A 14,039-nucleotide genomic window follows, 5' to 3' on the forward strand; every position below is an offset into this window, starting at 1 on the left:
CCAAGTGCAAGAACTCGTCGGGTGATTTAAGCACGACGTAAATTGGCTAGCTATGAGTAGAGGAACACGTACTTGAAGTTAAAGTGACTTGCCTCGTCACATTTTGTGAAAAAAGGTATGTAGCCATTTTGATTGAATGCTAGTCTGTTCAATGATGGAGCATGTTTCATTTGCACGCCCTGCCGAACGATTGTCATTGCAAAGGCGATCGCACTTTTAGACGCCAGCATAGCCGAACAGCGTGAGGCTAGAGACCATGATGAACATGCCGGTGAACATACCGAACGCAACGATACGATTCTTTCCCTTGGCAAACTTGTACGCCGTCGGGATGAGTTCTTTCACGCAAATGCACACCATGATGCCACACACGATCCCGAAGAGAATGCCCTCCGAGATGGGGTCCATACCATCGCCAATTGCCAGCCAGGCAATGATTCCGCCGAACGGCTCGGCGCAGGCAGAAATGGCACACCACATGATTCCACGCCAGCGAGATCCCGTCGCAAAGTAAATGGGGGCAGCGACAGCGATGCCCTCTGGGATGTTGTGGAGTCCAATGCCGACGGCAAGCGAGAAACCGACCGACGAGTTCTGGATAGCACCGACATAGGTAGCAATGCCCTCGGGCAGGTTGTGAATACCGATGGCAAGCGCGCTTAACACGCCCATCCGTTGCAGTGCAAGTTTTGCTTGCGCGTCCATCTTGACATAGTAGCCCGCCGCATCGGGGGTCTGGGATTCCAACTCGAGTGCTGGGCTTCCGCTGTTAGATTTGCTGTTCTGGTGGTACTGTTCCATTGATTCGCGGACGCCTTCTAAGTTGTCGATCTCTGTCATCTCGTGTTCAGGAGAAATCTTGTGCACTATCACGTCGATGAGATAGATGAGCACTATACCAGCTGCGAAGCATGCAGTCGCGCCGAGCCAGCCGTGGCCCGTGGCCGTCTCCTCCGACATGTCTTCGGTTTTTAGGCCTTCCGTCAGCAGGTGCACGGATTCACCAAAAATCTCCACCAAAGAGATGAACAGCATTACACCAGCTGAAATGCTCAGCGCGATTGCCAAGCTGAGCGGGTTCGCTAGATGCACCAGGTGCTTGTTGAAGACAACCATGCCACCGAGAACTGTAGCGAAACCAGCAGCAACGTTAAGCGCGAACGCAACGCCCACTGCGTGACCGGTTTGAACCATGGTTGTTGTAGAAGTGGTCGGGCAGATGAATGTTGTCGTCTGGTGAATGGCAAGCAGAGTGCAAAAGCGAGAATGAAAGATGTGATCGATTGAAAGCGGCATCATAGCACAAAAGGACATGCAAGGGGTCAGACGAAGTGGTTGAAACTTCGTCCACATTAGAGGTATTGGTGTTTGCGGCGGCGAGCAGGACCCTTTGTAGAGCTCAATTGACTGGCAACCGCGCATGGCCAGTGTCAGGCAGCGATGATTTATAGTTGGTCGGCGGCTCGTTCGCGAAGTTAATCGAGGTCGCCACCGAACTGAAGTAGCGCGATTGGTCCGTGCCACGAGTTTTTTAATCCGTACGATGCTAACCAAGTTGTAAGGAGGTTCGTAGAGGGATACGCACTATGTTGACCTCACGTGCTGGCAGATTAACTCGATTAAAAACCACTGCCACGTGCCAAGGATGATTTCCGTCGACAGACCCGTATCGGTGGTGGCAATCCGCTGGCATTATCTGGCGTGCGAAATAACGACTCCGAAAATGAGAACGAGGCATGTATTATTTGCTCTACACCATATTTGATCAAGACTACCTTGTCGGATAGGCCCCCGTAGATTTTCTGGGTTTATGCGCCAGCGTAGCCGAAGAGCGTGAGACTGGTGATCATCACAAACATCCCGAAAAAAATGCCCAAGGCAACCAGATGTGTTTTGTCGCCGGCAAAGCGGAACGCAGTCGGCAGCAGTTCCTTCACGCAAATGCAAACCATGATACCGCAAACAAGACCGTACAGAATGCCTTCCGAGACATGATCCATGCCATTGCCGATAGCCAGCCATGCAATCACCCCGCCCAGAGGCTCCGCGATAGCCGAGATAACGCACCACATAATGCCCCGCCAGCGGCTGCCTGTGGCGAAGTAGATTGGTGCTGCCACTGCAATCCCCTCGGGGATATTGTGGAGACCAATACCGAAGGCTAGGGAGAACCCGACCGAAGAGTTTTGGATCGATCCGGCGTACGTAGCGATACCCTCAGGGACGTTGTGAATGCCAATCGCCAGCGCGCTGAGCAGACCCATTCGCTGAAGATTCTTCTTAGCCGTGTCGTCCATCTTGAAGTATACCCCAGTGTGCGTGTTGGGAGTGGCTTGGCTCTCAAGTTGTACAACCGGTGAATTCAGCTGCTGGCTTTCCTTGGAGTCGTGGAAGGCCATGTTATCTTGCAAGTTTTCCAGGTTGTCGATCTCCGTGTGGTCGTGCTCCGGTGAGATCATGCGCACAACCACGTCGATCGTGTAAATGAGTGCAATCCCGACGGCCATACAGCATGCAGCAGCTAGCCAACCGTGGCCCTTTGCGGTATCCTCCGACATGTCGGCTGTCTTGATGCCTTGAGTCAGCGAGTCCACAGCTTCGCCGAAAATTTCAGCTAGCGAAATGAACAGCATGACGCCTGCGGAGACACTCAGAGCAACCGCCAGACTCAGCGGATTGGCCAAGTACACGAGACGCTTGTTGAAGACTACCATTCCGCCGAGAATGGTGGCAGCACCGGCAGCGATATTGAGCGCGAAGGCGACGGCGACGGCGTGGCCCGTTTGTACCATTTTGTAGTGATGAGATGGAGACGTAAGAAGTAGATGACGGATTTGTTAATGACGAGTCCAGGATGCGCGGCATTTGACGACGGCGGCCTAGGAAGAGCAGTGTCTTGTGGAGACCCAAAGACATGCTGGGTGTAAAACACCTGAAGATGCATGCAAGGGACTCTGAATGGTGCAGCGCCATCGCCTTTGCGCATCGATGCTGCTTTGTTGAATTCCTCGTGAAACCAATGGAAATCATTGTCGATCGACGCCAATTGAAACCCACACCGCTACAAGAGCGGCGCGTAAAGTGGTCTGCGAGCAACAAAGACTCGATGGTGTCGTTGACAAGGCTCCCTGACCCCAGGCGATCTTATTGGTGCAAGGCACCATGCCTCGGGCGTACCAGCAAACCTGATCGCGGTTGCGGTGATGTTATTGGCCATGACTTATGCACCCCCACTATTGTAGCATGGCATTCATTACCGGTACATATATTGCTGCCAATCGGACACGGTGATTAACAAACGCTTGTTGGACACAATACATGTAGAATGGCAGCACCAGTCGAGTTATCGGCACAGAAATCCTCATAGCTGATTGCCTAGGGTAATCTATTGAACGGTTTAAAAAAAAGCTTTGATCAGAAATGTTTGAGTTTTTAAAAACTGCTCTGTCATTTCGTATTTGTGCAGCGCGGAGTTCACCCTGAGCAATCACTAGCTTGCTGGTCAGTCACGTCTGACAAGTTGCCGGTGTTGGCGATACCCACAAATTAACTTTTTAGTAAAGTTAGAACGCATCGCCCTCGAACACCGAGTCGGCGTGGGAAGCTTTGGCCACTTGGAGACCACCTTGACCACAGCCGATGCCTTGGAGTGGGTAAGTGAGCATGGTGGTCGCAATACAATACTAGTAGTGTACTTCTTGAGCCTCCCATCAGTACCCAGAAGGCTGCAAGGACCATGCTGTGTACGGTGCGTTAATTAAAGCATCAATGTGGTCGCCTCGTTCCCACAATTGCGTCCGGAAGGGATTAATGACATCGTGCTGATCTGAAACGAGAAGTGCACTGGCGATCGATGCATACTCAACGGACGGAAAGCTTAACCATAACTTTGACGCAGAACAGCGACGAAACAGAGTGGCCCATGTAGCGCTCGGTTGCCGTGATCAGCCAAATTGACGCAGCTGCGAGAGTGCAGAGGAGACTAGTATTAATACCGTATCACGAATGTATTTCGTAAAGGGGCGCAAATTGGCAATTCCGTAAAAAAAAAAACTGATCATGAACGTGCCCTTTCACAAGATATCTGCCTCCATCTCTCTCATTCTGGGTCTTGAAGCGACACCATGATCGAAATCAGCAGCACGGGAAGCCGAGCTTTGCTCGTCGGCGGCATGGCGGCATGGCTCACAACCATGTCGGTTGGCAAGGACTGGCTGATCAAGGATTACTTGTTCGTGGTGGCCGTGGTGGCCGTCATTCTGATCGGCGGGCTGCGAAAGGCCAAGTACGAGCGCATGATGCAGAGCGAGAGGCTCCAACGAGGTTGAAACACGCTGGTTATACTACCAAATTCGCAGGCGAAGGAAAGATTCTAGGTACTAACCACTTATGTCTTGCGTACTTTGGCCAGCCCACGACCTCGAAAAAATCGAGTTCATTCACGGCGATCCCGTCCAGCTCGAGCTGAACAAAGTCACGTGTATACTGTTTTTCGTACGTCAAGTCATGTCGGTCGCGCTCATCCAGCATAATTTCCTAACCGACTCATGTTGATATCCAGGGAACATGGTGCAAGAAGTCTCGAGAAGCTCTGGAAGTGTTTGCGTGTCTCCACGAAACAGTTTCGCACCGAGGTACAGTACAATGGCAACAAACCCACACGATTTTTCCAATGGTCTTATCACTATAGCTCCTGTCTGGGCTTTTGCGTTTATGCAGCTCTGCAGTTTGTTGGGTTGACACAGGAAACCCGCGAAGAGCTGGCGATGTACGAGGTGAAAGGCCGCAATGCTACCAACTTCCGTGAACTCAAGCAATTCAAGTTTCCTATCGGCATTGAAACTGGTCTCATGAGCAAAGAGTGCGTCTTTGACTAAACTATGCGTGCAATCACTGCTGTTTCATTCCCAGTACTGATCCCATCGCTACTTTGTTAGGTATCTTGTGCGTTGCGACCTCCTCACGGTACCACAACTGTTTATCGTTGGTAAAAACCGAAACATTACCTGGTACGGTGATCCGTCCGCCGGCATTGTCGAGGTAACTACATAGGTCTTGCTTGGTTTACTAGCGTTTGGTCTCAATGCGATTCTGTCGGATTCTGTTGTAGACCAAAATCCGAGCAGCTTTGGAACAAGTTGATGCAATCGTGGCTGACGCCGTGGAAAAGGCTAAAACTCTACCCGAAGCTCCTGAACCGGAAGAAAAGCAGCAGAGCAACGCAGCCTGATTAGACAAGATATCGTCGATCAAGCCATTGACACTAAAGAAACCAATAATGCATCATACTTGTAGTATTCAGTTGAGTTGCAGCTACCGATGTCGATTCCTACTTTCTAATTCTCAAGCGGATGCCTAATTATTAGCAACCACATCCTGCACGTCGTCGTACGAGAGAGGGAAAGAGCAGGCGCCAAGCGCGGCTACCGTCCTGGAGGCTGTTCCACAACCCCACCGAAGCGCATCGCCCACATCTCCATCGTTTGTCTTCCACGCTGAGAGGAACCCTGAATTGAACGAGTCGCCTGCTCCGGTAACATCTACTACTGACGTTGGAAAACTTCCTTGCTTCCACTGTTGTTGCGTTTTGGAGCAGTACGCCACGGCACCACCAGCACCGATCTTGATGACGGTCACTCCATCAATCCGTTGCGCAAAGTATGCCATCGCAGCGTCCACCGATTCGGTGCGAGAAATCTTCATGGCTTCCACCTCATTGGGCAAGAACACGTCGATCAGGGGGAACAGCCCGTCGAGGTCGTCCCATTTCTCTGACGAGTCGTAGTTGGTGTCCAGCGACGTGGTAATTCCGTTCTCTCGTGCTTTCTCCAGCAGCTGTTTCAACTTCGCGCGAAGACTAGCGCAGCTGTAGAAACCTACACGCAAGCAAAGCCAACATGTTTTCAGCCAGGTACAGCCTTCGTCATGGAAAAAAAAAAAAAATCCGTGCATACCTCCAATGTGCAGGTGATCCGCCGAAAGCACCATCTTCTCGTCAATGTGCTGTATAAATCCATGGCTACATTAGTCTTCACACCCACCCTAAAAAAGTTCTCCGATCAATTGCCTCATTTACCTCGACACTGAACTTGCGGGCAGCTCCGTAGTGCGTGATGAAACTACGGTCGTTCTGAGTTAACACAACAAAAAGTCAGTCGATGGCTGCACCAAAAGCATTATCCATTGAAGCAACTCACCGCTCCGCTGAGCACAATGCAGACGCCCGTGGGGACGTTCCCCAGCGTCGGCGAGCTCAGCACCACCTGTCGCTCGGCCAAGTGGGCCTTCAGCACGTTCGCGAACGAGTCGTTGCCTGCCAGCAGTAGCAACAGTTAATTACTACCTGTTCTACCGGTACTATCTCGCGCTACTGCCGGCCGACGGACGCACCCACTGCCGTGTGGAGCGCCACGTGCAGCTCGTGCTGCGGGTTGCGGGCGCTGAGGTTGGCCAGGTGCGTGGCCGTGTTGAGCGCCGAGCCGCCGGGCTGCAGCTGGATGGGGCGGCTGCACTCCACGTCGCCGCCCCACTGCGGCAGCTGGTCGGGCGCCAGCGTGCCCGCCACCACGTCCACGAACGCATCCCCAAGCACTGCGAACTTGACCTTCATCGCCCGCAAGTCGAAGAGCGAGTGAGCCAAAGTGGCTCGTCAATTATAGTCAGCGCTATTTTTATGCACCTCGTCCCCCCCGCCCCAGTGACACCTGGCATAATCAACTTCAGCTTCAGCTAGAGCCGCACATCAGACACCAATGCGCCGCCTGCTACTGCATCGAGGCCGCGCCGCGCTCGCGCTCGCGCTCCGGCGCTTCTCCTCCGCTGCGGCGAGGCCGTCGCCGCACAACTTCAGCTTCAGCGGCTGCGGGTTCCTGATCCCGTACCACCTGGGCGTGGCGCAGGGGCTGCAGGACGCCGGCTACATCCAGGCCGAGTCCAAGTTCGCCGGCGCGTCGGGCGGCTCCATCGCCGCGCTGAGTCTGGCCGCGGGCGTGAGCATGCGCGACATCCACGAGGAGACCAAGGCCATGGCCAAACTGTGCCACAGCCACGGCACCGTCTGGAAGCTCGAGGAGCGGCTGCGCGCCATCTTCCGCGTCAAGTTCGGGGACGTCCCCGTGCAGTCGCTGGCGGCGAGGCTCACGATCGCCACCGAGAAGATGTGGCCCGACCGAGCGCTCGTGCTCACCGACGACTTCCACTCGCCCGAGGACCTGTGCGACGCGGTCATCGCGTCCTGCTACGTGCCCTGGTACCTGGCCAACAGAGGCACGTCGGTGTTCCGAGGAGAGTATCACGTCGACGGAGGCCTCTTCACGCTGGTGCCGGAGCTGCCCGGGTACACGAAAGTCTGTGCCTTCCACGCGCACGTGCTGCGACGCGACGACTACGAGATCAGCCCGTCCATCGACCCAGAGTTCCCGTACAACATCATGCAGTTGGCTCGCTTCGCGCTGTTCCCGCCGGAGATCGAGGTGCTGGACCAACTCTTCGACTTGGGCAAGAAGGCGTCGGGCATTTGGGCCGAAAAGCAGGGCGCAGTGGTGCTTCGGGGCGATGAGAATGAGGAGCAGCAGAGCGTGCTGTAGACCGAGCGCAATGGCATTTTAAATTTAATCGAAAACTTTTGGTCGGCTCCGTTCTTCTGCCTGCGATTGATTGATCCCACCTACTCCTCTCCTGTGTCGTCGTCGGAGGAACTACTGCTGGAAGAGACCGAAGAGGAAGATGACGAGGACGAAGACGAAGATGACGAAGAAGACGAGGAGGAGGAGGAAGACGACGACGAGGACGAACTCTCGTTACCAGGGTCTTCTTCCACCTCAACACGGTTCTTCTCGATCTCCGCCTGCACTCTGCGCTCCTTGGAAGTGCTGAGAACAGTCACGGCCTTCTGTTGAGCAGGTGCAACCTTGGTAGTCTTGCTAGTCTTGGATGTGGCAGTGACTGGCTTGCTGGCTGCTTTGGTAGCAGTAGTTGAAGCTTTCTTGGTACGGCTAGCCGGAGCTGCTGCCTTCTTCTTGGCAGCTGAGGCTACCACCGCTTTCCCATTCACCTTCCCATTTGTCTTGGCAGTCGGGGCTGGTTTTGACTTTGTCCCTGCTTGCTTACTACTAGCTACAGAAGCATCACTTGCAGGGTTCGAAGAAGCTATGGTAGCTGCTGGGGTTGTTGTTGCCGTGGCTGTTGCAGTGGGCTTCTTTCGACTCCGCTTCCGACTAGGATTGGCTGCGGGTCTCGAGCTGCTAATCGATGCAGACTGCTTGGACTCCAGCGCCTTCAAAGTTGCTTCCGATATGTTGAGCTTTTTGACAGGTGGCTGCAGTGCTTCAGCTAACCTGTAACGTAACAACCAACCCAGTATCCAAGTGTTAGCGCTGTTTGTTGATGGAGAGGCTTGCGTTGCTCACCTTTCCTGACGCCGTCTCTTCCTATCCTCCTTGGCCTTGAGTGATGCTGCTGCCCGCACCTGCTGCAACTTCTCTCGCTCCATTGCTGCAGTTCGAGCGTCCAACAACTTCAGCTGTCCCGGACTTACCTACAGACGCGATACGCACCACCACCATTAGCTCCATCCCCACTCTTAACGACGTTCCTCGCAGAAGCACGCACCAGCAGATTGTTGCAATAAATAAAGTCCTCGGGGTTCTTCCCGAAGGCGCTTTGCTCGGTGAACAGCGCCGACAGCTTCGCGAGGTATGCCGGATACGGGTACTCGACGCTGTCCAGGTGCGTCTCCGTAAGGCAGTCTGTGTAGCCCTTGCGTCGGTCCTCCTCCTCTTCCGCGAACAAAACGGCCTCGACATCCTCCTCAAACACGTCCGACTCGTCCGAGTACGCGTCCAGGTCCTCCTCTTCCTCTTCCTCCTCCTCCTCCTCTTCTTCCTCTTCCTGAACACTCTCCGCCGTAGGCGTCTCCTCTTCCTCCTCCATCTCAATGTCTGGCTTCTTCTCCTGCTTCTTCTTCACTGGCGTCTTGCGTGGCGCCGCAGTGCTGCGTTTACTGCGAGCTGCAGTCGGCGTCGCCTTTCGCGCGGCAGGCTTCTTCTTCTTGGCGGCTGAACTGCTGCTGCCGACGCTGCTGGACTTCGGGCGCCGCGTTGGCTTGCGCTTGGCGCCGGGCAGCGCCGGGGGCGGCCCCGGAGGCGGCGGCGGCACTGGCGGCGGGGAGTCGGGCGGCGGAGGGGGCGGGGGACTCGTCATGCCGTTGGCGTCTCGCGTCGGAGGCGGAGGCGCGCGCGGGCTCTGGAGCTTGGCCAGCGACACGCTGAGCGGCTCGTCGTCGCTGGAGCTGTAGGAACTGGAGCTCGAGCTGCTGGAGTTGCCGCTCAGGCGCTGGGCGCTCAGCAACAGCGCGTCCATGGCGGCCAACGACCGAGCGATGCGATGTGATGCGCGAGCTCTGCTATTTCCAGACTATTTCAGATTAATTTTAGATTGTAACGTAAAATCAAAGGTGAAAACTCAAGTTTGACGGTAAAAAGTGACGGTATCACGAACGCGGCATGTTGAAGTGCTTTGTTGCCTTTTTGCATGACTCTACAGGACTCTACAGCTCTACGGCCACGTCAGGATCTAAACGCTTTTCTCCGTCTTCTCTACGTCGTCGTTGTCGTCGTCGCCACTGTCCAGCAGCCCGAGAACGTGGCGGTTCTGGCGCGCCCACATCTCGGCGTACTTGCCCTCCACGTCGCGCAGCAGCTCCTCGTGCGAACCCTGCTGGATCACGTGGCCCTTGTCGAACACGATGATCTCGTCCGCGTCCTGGATGGTTGACAGGCGGTGCGCAATGATCAGCGACGTGCGGTTCTCGCCGATGGACGCGAACTCGCGCACGATCTCCGACTCCGTCTCCGAGTCGAGCGCGCTGGTGGCCTCATCGAACAGCAGGATCGGCGAGTCCTTGAGCATCGCGCGCGCGATCGACACACGCTGCTTCTCGCCACCCGAAAGCTTCAGACCACGCTCGCCCACGCGCGTGTTGTATCCGTCGGGGAATGCCTCGATGGAGCGGTGGATCTGCGAGACGCGCGCGGCGTTCATCACCTCCTCCGGCGTTGCGTCCAAACGGCCGTAGTTGATGTTGTAGAAGATCGTGTCGTTGAACAGCACGGTGTCTTGCGGCACGATAGCAATCGCCTGACGCAGCTCGTCCAGGCTGACCTGGCGGATGTCCTTGCCGTCGATAAGAATTGAACCATTCTGCGGGTCGTAGAAGCGGTAGAGCAGTCGGAGCACCGTCGACTTGCCAGAACCACTCGTGCCGACGATGGCAACGCGCTTGCCCGCCTCCACCTTGAACGACGTCTTACGCAGGATCGGGAGTTCGGGACGGTACCCGAATTCCACGTCACGGAACTCAATCGACTTGGGCTCCCTGCCCTTGAGACTCAGCATCTCCTCCGGGTTTGTGATAACCGGCGTCACAGCGCCCAGCTTGAACATGGACTCCATATCTGTCACCGACTGGCGCACTTCGCGGTAAATGCTGCCGATGAAGTTCAGCGGGATGGACAGTTGGAACAGCAAACCATTCACAAGCACCAGGTCGCCGACAGTGAGCGTGCCGGCAGCGATACCCTCGCATGCCATGTACATGATGGCAGTGAGACCAACACTGAAGATGCCGTTCTGCCCAGCATTGAGCATCGCCAGCGACGTCTGCGTCTTGAGTGCCGCTGCCTGATAGCCCTTGAGCGACTCGTCGTAACGCGCAGTCTCGTGCTCTTCATTGTTAAAGTATTTGACCGTCTCGTAGTTCATGAGCGAGTCAATCACCTTGGCACCTGCCTCGTTCTCGAGGCGGTTCATCTCACGACGAATTTCGTCTCGCCACTGAGTAACCAGCACCGTGAAGGTCGTGTACGCGGCGAGCGTCCCAAGTGTCACTCCGGCGTACGGCAGTCCGAAGCTCGTAGCCATGATGGTGCTCACCAGTCCGATCTCCAACACAGTCGGCACCACGCGGAACGCTATGGCGCGCAGCACGAAGTCGATGGACCTCGAGCCGCGGTCAATGATGCGCGAGAGGGCTCCCGTCTGCCGGTCCAGGTGGAACTTGAGATCCATCGCGTGCAAGTGGTTGAACACGCGCACAGCCACCTTGCGGATGGTCTTCTGGGCCACCGTGGCGAACACCGCGTTGGCCAGCTCCGAGGACGCGCTGGCGCTGAAGCGCGCCAGGCCGTAGCCGAACACCATGGCCAGCGGCACCGCGATCTCGGGCGATCCCGCCAGCGCGCTGGAGGCGTCGCCCATGCCGTTCACCAGCTCCTTGAAGATGAAGGGCACCTGGATCGTCAGCGCCTTGGCGGCCACCACGAGGCCCGCCGAGACGAGCACCTTCTGCTTGATCTCCTTGGCCTCCTTGGAGTCGTCGCTGGGCCACAGGTGGCCCATGAGGAAGCTCAGGATCTCCTTGGCCGTGTCGGGCGGGCGGTCCAGCCCCATGCCGCTCAGCGCGTTCAGCGGCTTGGGCTTGGCCAGCGCCTTCTTTTCCTTGTCCTGCCCGTCCATCGCCGACGTGGAGAAGCTCAGCACGCCGTTGCCCAGCGCCGGGAGCACCAAGTGCGCAGACCGGCGTCTACCCAGCCACAAGGACGACGAGGCGGGCGTGCAGCGCGCACGCTGCACGGCCTCGAGGCGCCGCACGCCGCGCAGGAAGATGCTGCGCCCGTGCAGCAACGACATGCCTGTTGACGCCGAGATCAAAGCGGAAGTGAGACCACCTCAGACGCGGCGTCGAGGATCCAGGTCGCACGAATGGCGCACCAACGCGTGATGTCGTTCGAAGGTCGCGACAGGAATGCAGGTCGATTGCGTTGTGTTTCGTTCATTTTGAATGGGCCAATCAGATGGCCGCGCGCGTGGCCCAAAACCCATAATCAGTTTGACAAGCATCAGCGACACGCTGCGGTTGCCTCGGCTCAGGATGCAGCCCCCCTAATTGCCCGTCTGGATGGCGCGCTCCCTGTCTCGCATGGCTAGTGGGAAGATGCCGTTGCTGTAGTCGTCCTTTGCGCACCACGCGAACGCTGCCTCGGTACTATTTGGCGGCAAGTTGAGGCAGTAGGGCGTTCCTCTCGCTCGAAAATTTATGGAGACGCCGTCGGCTTGCAGCCACTGCGGCAACGTTGATATGTTGGTGTACTGCACAGTGAGGTAGTCCAACTCTTCCAAGGACCCAAAGTTCTCGGGGATACGGTCCAGGGGATTGCGGTCCAGCATGATGTACATGGAGCTCTCGCCTAAGCTGTCGGGCAGGACGGAGATGTTGTTATCAACTAGCGACAGATCGGTCAGCCTCATCTTCGTCAGGACACTTGGAAACTCCTGAAGGCCACAATGTTCCAAGTACAGCATTACAACCGAGGACCACTTTTTGTCGAGGTCGGCCGGCAACAGTCCACCAAAGTCAGTCGCTGCGAATTCAACGTCCACGATGTTCGTTGAAAAATCAGTGGTCAAGCCGTCTGGTAGCCCGAGAAACCGAGAACGCACTATATAGAGTGTGACCAGTTGAGGGAAGTGTGAAAGTGAAAGGGAAGCATTTGCAGGCCACTCAATAATAGTAGAGTTGTAAAACTCGAGCGTCATAAGGCTACTGAAGCGGTGAATATCCTCGGTGACGACCAATTCGGAGCAGTGAGAGATAATGAGGGAGTTGAGGACCCTGGCATCCAGAGACTGGTAAATATCACGCATTTCACCTTCCCGGCCGGTGATACCTCGCTCAAAGCAATTAACTTCCAAGACAGAGCAAGCGCATTGTCGTGTAAACCACGGGTGCATACGCAGTTTGCAACCTGCCGCGCAGGTATCTTCGTTCTCAAATAGTACACCCGACGATATGATGGAAGTGAGAAGGACAAATACGCCGCAAATAGGTATGAGCCACCAAATGGCTGCTCTCATTCTTTTACCCCAGACACTGTGTTTGGTTTCGACATGGTGTTCCTTCGAGCGCGATCCTTCCTTTGATACGATTCCTGGCTGCTGGTCAGAAGATGCTACGTTTTTCAACTTTGCAAGGTTCACCGACGGCCCTACAGGTTGGATCTTTGTCGTCGCTAGGGCTTGAACCATCTCCATATCATGCTGGATTAAAAATTTTACGCCTCGCAGACCCGACAGCATATTCAAGTAAGGTAAAGTCGTAGTAACGGCATCAAACCAACTCACCATGAAGAATTGGTTGCACTCCAAAATTGCTTTAATTTGAAGTGTGTCGGAATAGTTGAAATCATCCGGAAATGATCCATTGTGCGCGATGAACAACGAAATATAGACGAATATGATTTTGCACGGAATAATAAATCCCCAGACGAAGCCGAGTGCCAGGTCGATGACAGAGCTGTACAGACGTCTCAAGCCGACCTTCTCTTTTAAACTGTAGTGCACCAGCGTGTTAGCAAAGGCATTCAAGAAGATTAACCCGGCAAAAATTTGGTTCATCCAAACGCTGCTGATAAGGAGGCTCGATGAGTGTGCTTGGACAATCTGTGAAGCAATTTCTGAAACCTCTCGCTGGAGTAAAACCACATCGAACCATTCACCTCCAGCGCTAATGGATCGTGCAAATCCAGCAGCAAAACGTTTAAACGCCTGAAACCTCGTTAATTGTTCGTATCGCATATCATGTTCGATACCTCCGTCCGCAGTTTCCTCCAAAATTTTCGTCTTTCCGAATACCAGCCGGCGATAATACAGCGAGTAGAACGACATCTTTATTACACAATAGAGGTTCATTACCCCAATGCAGGCATAAAGGGCAATGATTCCATTGTAGTTTTTCTGCGGCATCATCTGTAGCAACTGAACATAGTAAGCCATGGTAGGCGATGCCATATAGTGGTAAAGGTACGCGAGGGAGCTCGAATAGACAGCGTTAAAAACATGAAAGAAGAGCACCAAACACCACCCGACTCGAATCATCAACTGGCTCATGTGAAGGGTTAGTTTCTCGGCCGTGCGAGCATGCGAAATTTGCATCACAAGAGCAGTGGTGCGCGCTCGAAGTCGGTCCGCTTGGTCTGTGACAT

General features: G+C 55.0%; 8 protein-coding genes across 8 annotated transcripts; 2 read left to right on the forward strand and 6 right to left on the reverse strand.

Moving 5' to 3' along the window:
• Positions 1–216: 216 nt before the first annotated feature.
• IUM83_03226 (Zinc (Zn2)-Iron (Fe2) Permease (ZIP) Family) lies at positions 217–1,194 on the reverse strand (the record flags this gene model as incomplete). Its single annotated transcript, XM_067927213.1, has 1 exon — positions 217–1,194. One exon carries the CDS (start codon positions 1,192–1,194, stop codon positions 217–219), a length of 978 nt encoding a protein of 325 aa, XP_067791824.1.
• Positions 1,195–1,808: 614 nt separating this feature from the next.
• On the reverse strand, positions 1,809–2,792 carry IUM83_03227 (Zinc (Zn2)-Iron (Fe2) Permease (ZIP) Family; the record flags this gene model as incomplete). The annotated part of the gene is made up of 1 exon (XM_067927214.1): positions 1,809–2,792. The coding sequence occupies one exon, from the start codon at positions 2,790–2,792 to the stop codon at positions 1,809–1,811; it is 984 nt and encodes a 327-aa protein (XP_067791849.1).
• Positions 2,793–4,124: 1,332 nt separating this feature from the next.
• On the forward strand, positions 4,125–5,230 carry IUM83_03228 (Thioredoxin-like fold; the record flags this gene model as incomplete). Its single annotated transcript, XM_067927215.1, has 6 exons — positions 4,125–4,323; positions 4,412–4,494; positions 4,562–4,634; positions 4,720–4,861; positions 4,938–5,040; positions 5,111–5,230. The coding sequence occupies 6 exons, from the start codon at positions 4,125–4,127 to the stop codon at positions 5,228–5,230; spliced, it is 720 nt and encodes a 239-aa protein (XP_067791823.1).
• Positions 5,231–5,355: 125 nt separating this feature from the next.
• Positions 5,356–6,610, reverse strand: IUM83_03229 (Glycylpeptide N-tetradecanoyltransferase; the record flags this gene model as incomplete). Its single annotated transcript, XM_067927216.1, has 4 exons — positions 5,356–5,438; positions 5,955–6,003; positions 6,198–6,313; positions 6,391–6,610. The coding sequence occupies 4 exons, from the start codon at positions 6,608–6,610 to the stop codon at positions 5,356–5,358; spliced, it is 468 nt and encodes a 155-aa protein (XP_067791839.1).
• A 142-nt stretch (positions 6,611–6,752) lies between these two features.
• On the forward strand, positions 6,753–7,586 carry IUM83_03230 (patatin-like phospholipase domain-containing protein 3-like; the record flags this gene model as incomplete). The annotated part of the gene is made up of 1 exon (XM_067927217.1): positions 6,753–7,586. The coding sequence occupies one exon, from the start codon at positions 6,753–6,755 to the stop codon at positions 7,584–7,586; it is 834 nt and encodes a 277-aa protein (XP_067792007.1).
• An 80-nt stretch (positions 7,587–7,666) lies between these two features.
• Positions 7,667–9,360, reverse strand: IUM83_03231 (uncharacterized protein; the record flags this gene model as incomplete). The annotated part of the gene is made up of 3 exons (XM_067927218.1): positions 7,667–8,336; positions 8,409–8,536; positions 8,611–9,360. The coding sequence occupies 3 exons, from the start codon at positions 9,358–9,360 to the stop codon at positions 7,667–7,669; spliced, it is 1,548 nt and encodes a 515-aa protein (XP_067792008.1).
• Positions 9,361–9,573: 213 nt separating this feature from the next.
• Positions 9,574–11,688, reverse strand: IUM83_03232 (ATP-binding Cassette (ABC) Superfamily; the record flags this gene model as incomplete). Its single annotated transcript, XM_067927219.1, has 1 exon — positions 9,574–11,688. One exon carries the CDS (start codon positions 11,686–11,688, stop codon positions 9,574–9,576), a length of 2,115 nt encoding a protein of 704 aa, XP_067792009.1.
• Positions 11,689–11,940: 252 nt separating this feature from the next.
• IUM83_03233 (serine/threonine protein kinase) lies at positions 11,941–12,306 on the reverse strand (the record flags this gene model as incomplete). The annotated part of the gene is made up of 1 exon (XM_067927220.1): positions 11,941–12,306. The coding sequence occupies one exon, from the start codon at positions 12,304–12,306 to the stop codon at positions 11,941–11,943; it is 366 nt and encodes a 121-aa protein (XP_067792010.1).
• Between the last annotated feature and the right edge of the window lie 1,733 nt (positions 12,307–14,039).

This window comes from Phytophthora cinnamomi (assembly GCF_018691715.1).
Source record: "Phytophthora cinnamomi strain GKB4 chromosome Unknown Contig38, whole genome shotgun sequence".
Taxonomy (NCBI): Eukaryota; Oomycota; class Peronosporomycetes; order Peronosporales; family Peronosporaceae; genus Phytophthora; species Phytophthora cinnamomi.